The sequence below is a fragment of the Vigna angularis genome, chromosome 3, assembly GCF_016808095.1.
Source record: "Vigna angularis cultivar LongXiaoDou No.4 chromosome 3, ASM1680809v1, whole genome shotgun sequence".
NCBI classification, from domain to species: domain Eukaryota; kingdom Viridiplantae; phylum Streptophyta; class Magnoliopsida; order Fabales; family Fabaceae; genus Vigna; species Vigna angularis.
In genome coordinates this window covers 15,662,077-15,670,867 of record NC_068972.1, presented here as the reverse complement: position 1 = coordinate 15,670,867, position 8,791 = coordinate 15,662,077, and the positions used below count along the sequence as shown (strand labels likewise).

The 8,791-nt window shown below is 33.6% G+C and overlaps 2 protein-coding genes across 5 annotated transcripts; one reads left to right on the top strand and one right to left on the bottom strand.

Annotated features, from left to right (window-relative positions):
• Window positions 1-629: 629 nt before the first annotated feature.
• On the top strand, window positions 630-3,830 carry LOC108324104 (probable protein phosphatase 2C 5). 3 transcript variants are annotated; one of them, XM_017556931.2, is made up of 8 exons: window positions 630-815; window positions 1,442-1,618; window positions 1,870-2,109; window positions 2,190-2,407; window positions 2,487-2,594; window positions 2,706-2,831; window positions 2,930-3,162; window positions 3,314-3,830. In XM_017556931.2, the coding sequence occupies exons 3-8, from the start codon at window positions 1,959-1,961 to the stop codon at window positions 3,531-3,533; spliced, it is 1,056 nt and encodes a 351-aa protein (XP_017412420.1). In that variant the 5' UTR covers window positions 630-815; window positions 1,442-1,618; window positions 1,870-1,958; the 3' UTR covers window positions 3,534-3,830. The 3 variants fall into 3 exon arrangements, with proteins under 3 accessions (XP_017412420.1, XP_017412419.1, XP_052730864.1); XM_017556930.2 differs by having other exon boundaries at window positions 1,365-1,618; window positions 1,938-2,109; XM_052874904.1 differs by having other exon boundaries at window positions 631-815; window positions 1,938-2,109.
• Window positions 3,831-5,347: 1,517 nt separating this feature from the next.
• Window positions 5,348-8,390, bottom strand: LOC108325190 (single-stranded DNA-binding protein, mitochondrial). 2 transcript variants are annotated; one of them, XM_017558212.2, is made up of 6 exons: window positions 8,266-8,390; window positions 7,793-7,992; window positions 7,213-7,418; window positions 7,035-7,135; window positions 6,377-6,436; window positions 5,348-5,625 (listed from the first exon to the last, which is right to left on the bottom strand). In XM_017558212.2, exons 1-6 carry the CDS (start codon window positions 8,330-8,332, stop codon window positions 5,609-5,611), a joined length of 651 nt encoding a protein of 216 aa, XP_017413701.1. In that variant the 5' UTR covers window positions 8,333-8,390; the 3' UTR covers window positions 5,348-5,608. The 2 variants fall into 2 exon arrangements, with proteins under 2 accessions (XP_017413701.1, XP_052731309.1); XM_052875349.1 differs by lacking the exon at window positions 7,035-7,135 and having other exon boundaries at window positions 5,475-5,625; window positions 8,266-8,369.
• Window positions 8,391-8,791: the final 401 nt, after the last annotated feature.

Below are 8,791 nucleotides of genomic sequence, written 5' to 3'. Positions count from 1 at the left end.
TCTTGTTACATTCTTGAGAAAATATCAATTACCAACTTATATAATAAAAAAATCTTCTTACAAAAGGAAAACGAAAAAATATATAAAAAAAAGTAGCAGAAAGAAATTTTTACGAGATTATCTGCTGAATTTAATTTATATTATTCTCTATTAAACATTAAAAATACAACAATATTAATATATTATAATTTTTTAATATCAATCTTAATATAAAAAAATAGAAAGAATAAAAAAAGTTTAAATTCAAGAATTTACTGATCTGGCAATGATTTTTTTTCTTAACAACGAGATTAAAGGGCAGAGGTTGAGGTTTTTTCGTAATGACAGTGACAAGGAAACATAATTTGGGTAGACAAATCTTTGCTTCTAAAAATCAAGATAGGGACATTGGAAAACTAACCCTGTTTTAAAATAATTACTAATAGAAATATACAAAAAGAATGTTATTTACACAAATACCCTTCTCATTAGTAATTTAAAAAAATCATTACTTTTTGTTGTATGCTTTTTTGTTTCAATAATTTATGTTTGCTGTTACAGAATTATTCTGAGACAGAGGGGTACTGATGTAATTTTAAGGATACGGCGTTGTGTCTCATGTTATGACTAACAAAAATTTGAGGTTTACATATGAGAAGAAAAGGCTTCCTAAGCGTTTCCTCTGTCTAGAAACTTTTCTCTACCAATCAAATAACAGAGCAAGATCTCTCCTTTCTCACTCCCTGAGCCCGTGGAGCCTTCATCCACACTCACACCTATTAGGGTTTATCATATTTTCCTCCAAATGCTGAATCCTTCATCTTCATCTTTCTACTGTGAGTGTTTCTTTTCCCACCCATCCACTATTTCACTTTATTTTCGTTTGAAACGCAGCATCCTTGTTAGGTGGCTATGCATATTCTCAAATAGCTCATTATTTATGAGATAATTGTTCAATTTTAACTTTTTCTGGAATTTGTTGGGAATTTGATTCCTACTTTTTTTAATTTTACCGGTTTATTTGGTTTTCGGAAGTTTGGTTTTCGGAAGTAAGTTCTTTGTGGTGTTTTATATTAAAATGCAATTTATCTAGGATCTGTTCTAGACTTCCAGATTCTTTGCTCCTTGTGTTTGCTGAGTGGGGGAAGTTTAACTTCAAATATTAAATGGATCTTACTTTGAAAATAAGCTGTGTCATATTATAGTGTGGTCTCTATCTCCGCCCTATGCGTGTGTGAATTGTGTTGGTAAATAATATTATTGACATCTTAAAAGCATGTAGATCTGCTTGGGATAATTGAGTCTTTTGGATTTCTTTTCATTGTTGATCATGAATCTTATTATGTCTTTCATTTTTTGTTTTCAAATTTTGTGTGGATGGTTAGGATTTCTTCAACGGGGTTCCAGAAATGTTTAATTTTGAACTAAGATGAATAGGACTGAATTATCTAATATGAAGCAGCCACCTGTCCCACTGGCAACCTTGATTGGCCGGGAGCTACGAAATGGAAAAATTGAAAAGCCTTTTGTGAAGTATGGGCAAGCTGGCTTGGCAAAGAAAGGAGAAGATTACTTTCTAATCAAGACGGATTGCCAGAGAGTTCCTGGGGATTCATCAACACTTTTTTCTGTCTTTGCGGTATTATTCATTTTCTTTGTTTACATTTTAAGTTGTATTTACTTAACATGATTAGCGTCCTTTTTGCTTTTGGTGAAATGTTCTGGATAGATATCTGAATAATGATAGAGATGGGAATTTAGCCTAACATAAGCCTGAATTGGTAATCAGTGATACGGTTATGCACACTGGAGACATGTTTGTTTCTCAGGTTTAGTAAATAAATGAGAATTGAAGTGTATGTTTTCTTTCTTCTCCTATATTTTTCTCAGTGATCAAGTGGAGCGTCAATTTATTCCCACAATGGTTATGATATCCATAAGGAATTCTTGATTGGCAGATCTTTGATGGGCATAATGGTATGTCTGCTGCTATCTTTGCGAAGGAAAACATACTAAGTAATGTTTTGACTGCAATACCGCAAGATATCAGTAGGGATGAGTGGCTTCAAGCTCTGCCTCGTGCTCTAGTTGTTGCTTTTGTGAAAACTGACATAGAGTTTCAGAAGAAAGGTACATTTTCAGAATTTTCTTTGAATCCCAGTTGAAGTTCAAGAAACCTACTTTTCCCAACCTTTTAATTTCACCTTCAGGGGAAACATCTGGAACAACAGCTACATTTGTTCTGATTGATGGATGGACTGTTACTGTTGCATCTGTCGGGGATTCCCGTTGCATATTAGATACACAGGGAGGTGTCGTCTCTCTCTTGACAGTTGATCACAGATTGGAAGAAAATGTAGAAGAGAGGGAACGCATTACTGCCAGTGGTGGTGAAGTAGGAAGACTGAACGTTTTTGGAGGCAATGAGGTATATTGTAACCTTCCTATTCCTTTCTAATCAGTGAATTTTTAACTAGCTCGTTTTGGTTCCTTGATAAAATTTATAGGTAGGACCTCTTCGTTGCTGGCCTGGTGGATTGTGCCTTTCTAGATCAATTGGTGACACAGATGTCGGAGAATTTATTGTGCCAATACCACACGTTAAGCAAGTGAAGGTTGGTTTGTTTGATTTCATAGTCTTAGTTTATTGATGGATGGTCACTTTTATGTGGATGCGTTTAGTTCTAAATTTCAATTCTAACGATATTCTCTTATTGGTTTGCCAGCTTTCAAAAGCTGGTGGAAGACTTATTATAGCTTCTGATGGCATTTGGGATGCTTTATCATCTGAAATGGCTGCCAAGTCATGCCGGGGTCTACCTGCTGAGCTGGCTGCAAAGATGGTGGTCAAGGTGATGATTAATTTAGGGAATCTTACTATGTTTTCAGGAACGGCCATTATATTCTCTACTCAATGCTTTGTGTTCTGGTTTTAACTCTTTTTTTACAGGAAGCTCTAAGGACAAGGGGACTGAAGGATGATACAACTTGCCTTGTTGTAGATATTATTCCGTCAGATCATCCTGTATTACCAACAATTCCTACAAAGAAACACAATATGCTAACTTCCCTTTTATTTGGAAAGAAATCTCAAAACTCTACAAACAAAAGTACCAATAAGCTTTCTGCTGTAGGTGTTGTGGAGGAATTATTTGAAGAGGGTTCTGCTATGCTTACAGAAAGGTAACTCGGACTGTAAATATTAAACTTATATTTGCATGCTGCCGTTTCAAGTTTAACAATCGCTTTACCTTGGAGGAAAGTGAGAACAAAATTGTTTCTTTTCTCAATACATGTATCTGTGACACTTAAAGTCTGTTTTCTTAAAGTGCAGATTGGGTAAGGATTTTCCATCTAGTACGAATTCTGGAATGTTCCGCTGTGCGGTTTGCCAAGCTGATCAACCCTCTGGAGATGGTTTATCAATGAACACTGGGTCCTTTTTTTCTCCAGTATCTAAGCCATGGGAAGGTCCGTTCCTCTGCACAAACTGTCAGAAGAAGAAAGATGCCATGGAAGGAAAAAGGTCTAGCAGGCCCTCAGAAACAGCATAGTACAGTATTCTAGTAAACATAGTAAATATTAGTATAATTTTTCGCTGGCAGTGTGAGCATTCTTGCTTATTTGGATGGTGATTGTCAAAAAGGTGTGTAAGAATGAGGTTGAGATTTGGTCTATTGGAGGTTGTTGCAAGTTTGTTTTTGGTGTATGTGCTCTGCTGTTGGACTGACTGACAGAACAAACAACGATGGCTAGTAGATAACTTCTGATAGTTTGATACTAACGGCATGTAAAATTAAATGACAATTTAATGTTTACCTCCTTGTGGAGTTGTCAACAATTTGCTACTTCATCGGGCGTGACTGTTAGACAACATGATGCTCAACTTTTATCATAAAAAGGTTTAAGACGACTCTTAAACCCTCCATAAAAAATCTTAAATTTAAAACTCAAATATTACATAAGACCTTGAAACTTAAAAATAAAAAATGAATATTTTATTATCTATATCAATTAAATATAAGATTGATTATTGTAACTGTCTTTTTTACACGTTTTTTACTTCTTTCTAACCTTCGTATCTTTATCTTTATTAACTAATTTTATAGTTTCTATTATCTACAAGAAACTACCTACAATGAACAATTGCTATGAAAAGTTAAACAATATTTTTATATATAGTTTATTACAATTTTACTTCTCATGTTATAGTAATTATTTTTCGTTGTAATAATAGTTATATCAAATTTATTAATTGTATTAACATTTTTCGTTATCGCAAAAACTATAAACATTCAACACTGTTACATTGTTTACAAGAAAATCTTAAAAACGATGTGATAAGGGAAACACAATCAAATTAAAATAAGACTTTATGACTTTCATTAGTGATGCTCCATTCTTTAATGATATACTTTGCCATCAAATGACATTTATTAAAATTATAAAATTACGTAAAATTCAATTTTAATGGGATCTCGTTATGATAAATACTGAACTAACACACTTCTACCATTAACCAATGAAATAAAGTATATTGGAAGAAATAAATTATAGTCTATAAATAACTCGTCTAATGTAATTGTGGACAAAATAGTAGGGCTGGATTTGGATTCTCTAGTTACAACCAGGTAATAGACAAACCTGTTTCCTGCATTTTAGCATTTGCTATGACAGTTTCACGAAATACATTGGTTCTGAGTTTGATAGAAAACTTAGCACAGATTAAATACAAACAAATTGTTGATGTATTTTCTTTTTAAGGAATCTGATTTAAAAGTTAAACATACGATATGTGGACTCTCTGGTAGCCTCATCTCTTTTATAGAAGCGGAATCCTATCATATAGCACAATGAAAACATCATGATTTCTTAATAGCAATTATGTACAAGATGATTAAAGTTATTAAATTTTTAGTCATGCATTATTTTGGCCTTCAGAGTTTAATGGATGCGTAGTCCGTGGCAAGAAATACTAGTCATAATCTTATTCTCATCTTAAAAGCATTTTGATTGACCACCTGTCAGTCTTATAATGCATTTAAATAAAAAGAAAGTATATCCACTTATATTGCTTTGCCGAAAAATTAGGGTAATACGAAAATGAAAATTCCAGCGTTTAGCAATATTCTAGGACTATTTGAAGCAGTTTTATTAATAGAAATACATGTGTTCAATTTCGATCCCATTTTATTACATCTTTTGTAATTCAATCTTGGTGAATGCCATTTTCTCTATACATCTCTCAGGAAGATGAAGATACGTCTCAAGAAATAACGAAGTAGTAGATTTCTAAGATACCAAAGGCGAAATTTGAACATTTTTTTCCTCACCGACCATGAATCACCCTTAATATTCTGGAAATGTGTCATTTCAAACACGAGCAAACTAGATATATATATATTTCCAAACTAGATATATATTCATACCCAAACTACAAATAGTGGCCACAAAAAATAAGTTCTTCTACACCTCTTCCATAAATAACCATGGGAAAATTCAGAATGCTAAAGAATATATTGGAAAAAATTAAATCCAACCAAAGCATTCATTATTCATTAGAAATGGTGCTTCAGAAGGCTAAGATTTTTACAGAAGTAGATGCTTCCGCCAGATGGTCAGATTTCCTCTAAAACAACCCTTCACCTGCCAGCATAAATTTATTATTGTCAGGTATAAACATCAGTCAATAAACACACTTCGATCTTAAAGTTAAAAGCAACGTCATGTAAATAAACCAAGTCAAGCCTAGTTATTTTTAGTTCAAGTTTGGCTTGTGAAAAAGAAAAATGGTTAGTCTAGTTTGAAATAAAGTTCGAAATTGCCTCTCATGGATTATTTACAACTGATTTTTTTCATGAATTTTTTCTTAAATTATTTTACAACTTCATCAATTTAGTATTAGTAAAGGTGTTAAATATTAGATGATAATCTACAAATAGAAACATATGCTCAAAATTTAGAATGCAATTCAAACATATTATAGACTAGTACATTCTTCATAATACCCTATATAAAAAATTCCAAACATGCAAAAACTAATGCTCAACAAAATTGACCCGATTTCCATAATGAATATATAAATAATAAAGGCTATCTCCATCAATTTAAATAAACAAATTATTCACATATGTTGTCAATGTCGAGTTTGCAAAGATATATCTGACTCATTCTAATAATTGAATTCAATCTCAAGCTTAAGATGGTTTATTTCATTAAAAACCAAACAATGCTTCATTGAGCATTCAACAAGTTGAACTCGAATAGTTGACTAACAGCTCAACTCATTTACCCTAGTCATAACCCACGTAATTAACTTCTGACAATGGTTACCAATTGTGTAGACACAACTATTTCCAACATGTCATTATTTGCAACTATAGTTAAAAGAACTTACGCAATTCATCCAAGGAAGTTTTGTCGATGCTCTCTCCACTCTTGATGAGGCGAATTCTCCCTAAAGAGATAACATAGGAAGTGACAATATGCCAACAAGTTTGAATAATTAATTGAAAAATAAAAACGATAAAATCAATTTCAGTGAGTTTAGAATCCTCCAACCCTAAAAGTAAAAAGATAATGCACTGCCCGCTGTCTCCTTTTAAACAAAGATAAAATCTTCCTTTCCATGCAAAGAAAACATACTTGTGCTCTTAAAACAGAAGTTCTATTGCAGAAAATTGCAACAAAGCATGTTGTCAACAAATTAAATAAGCTTAAAGTTGAAGATAAGGGAACAATGGTTCCTACAATGATTAGGCTAACATTGATGACAAGGAGCCGTCCAAATTGGGTTCGCTTAAACTTTTAGATAGTAACCACCTTTTCCCCAAGACAAAAAAACCCCCTTGACTTTTAAATTTAACATTCCCTGTGAAGGTAGAAGCAAGCTAATGCACAAATTAATGTTGCCAACGTTTCTAACCTAGTAGGAGGCATTAGAGTAACATAAAAGAAACCTATATAATGTCCAATATCCACAAGAAAGAACTTATTAATGTCTGTTTGTCTTTCAGACAATCTATGAGAAAAAAAAATCATGTAAGTCGCCATACCATCACGGCGAACACATATCTCTGGAATGCTTTTAACATCACCATTGATGCTATCATTATAAACTCTAGTCTCAATGTCACCTTCAATATAGACTGAAGAGCTGCATTAAAACTTCAAGAATGAGTCTGGAACATTTACACAATTAAAATAAAATATCCTTTCCTACAAAACACTTACTTTTTAAAGAGTTTCTGTACTGCATAGGCCCCAAGCATATCATTATGCACAGCAATCCGATGCCATTGGGCAGGCTTTGGCAAATCCTTTGATCCAATTCTCTGATCAAATAAGCCCCCTGTTCCCACTGTAAAGATGGTTACATTTCTACCATTCCTCAATATCTTCTGTACAGGGGCCTGGCCAACTTTGCCACAAATAATTGCCTGCTTAAAATGACTACCACGTTGGTCAAATTATTTGTCCGGTGCAACATGCAAATATTACATAAATTGTCATTTTAAGCTTAAGATCATCAGAAAACGTAAATCTTATTCTCTAAACTTTCTTCTAACTAAAGTCTCAAGCATTGTAGTGATGTCTTTCTATTGGCCAGTATGACCATTGTCTAGAATAAATTCAATCCATACAAACTTGTAAGACTACTAGATATGATAATAAATAAATAAATAAAAACTACAACCCTCTTAAATCCTTGTATTGCAAAAACATTTGCTCAGTCATAAGTTGAGTTCACAAATCAAAATTCCATCCTAGAGAAGTTAACAATAAAAATCCATCAATTAACAACATCTAGTACCTTGTGCACACCCCGAAAGCCCCAACCCCTTTTGGGATCCACACCTTGCAGTTCTAGTTCGGGCCTTCCACCAAGAAGATCATCAAAACCTTCATCTAGTTCTTCGTTCTTCGGTTCACCATTAACATGTGAAGGCTGATCATCTTCACCTCCAGATGGAGACGTCGAGTACCATAATGTTCCGCTTCTCGACACACTACCTGATTTATTCACCAACAAAGCTAAAGCTAAGCATCACACATCTTCATATGTACACGCATGTAATATGTTCTTATGACAACGACAATGAAATATAATCTTAGCCAGCACGTGTTCGACGAAATTCTCCTTTGAACAAAAGAATATAACCAGCGCATACATATTTCGTGAACGAGGCGCTACCATAGACGATTGGACCAAACACATACACATAGAGCAGAACCACATTTATTTATGTTATAGATTACGAAGAAAACTGAAAGAAAGAAACGCACCGAGGGAAGATGAGGTCAGAGTAGAGACTCGTAGATGCTTCGCAAGTCTCACCGCCACTGAATTCATTTCCGGCAACAACCTTCTAAGGTGAACTACTGCAAGGGTTTAACCAATTACTCCTTACTGTAAAGCACGTTGTGGGTTTATACTATTGGGCTCACTAAATATGGGCCTGTCCGACATATTAGGTTTCACATAAGAAGCTTCTTCCTGCACCTCATACTTTTCTTTCTGCACCGCCAAATTTTCCGTCCTTCCCATTTTGCCCCTTCAATAATATATTAAATAATTTAATATAAATAAATCTTCTCTTATTTATGATGAAAGTAGAGATAGAAATCCCATATATTTGAGGGAAAAAAAAAAATAAGGGTGCCGATATTTTGACAACAAATTTTTAACACACTTTCGACAACGTCACGTGGCAGCATTTGATTGATAAGTTTCAATTTTTTTTTTAATAAAAATCTGATGTCGAAATGAGTTGAAGTTAACTTTTTCATGCTTCCAAAAATACCCTTTATT

Excerpts from the sequence above, each read along its gene's own strand:
- LOC108324104 (XM_017556930.2), top strand. The coding sequence starts at position 1,409 with ATGAATAGGACTGAATTATCTAATATGAAGCAGCCACCTGTCCCACTG. Across the intron at positions 2,110-2,189 it reads CATAGAGTTTCAGAAGAAAG|GGGAAACATCTGGAACAACA; the intron begins GTACATTTTCAG and ends TTTCACCTTCAG. Across the intron at positions 2,408-2,486 it reads ACGTTTTTGGAGGCAATGAG|GTAGGACCTCTTCGTTGCTG; the intron begins GTATATTGTAAC and ends TAAAATTTATAG.
- LOC108325190 (XM_017558212.2), bottom strand. The coding sequence starts at position 8,332 with ATGAATTCAGTGGCGGTGAGACTTGCGAAGCATCTACGAGTCTCTACT. Across the intron at positions 7,419-7,792 it reads GCTTTCGGGGTGTGCACAAG|GCAATTATTTGTGGCAAAGT; the intron begins GTACTAGATGTT and ends CATTTTAAGCAG. Across the intron at positions 6,437-7,034 it reads GATATGTGTTCGCCGTGATG|GGAGAATTCGCCTCATCAAG; the intron begins GTATGGCGACTT and ends TTATCTCTTTAG.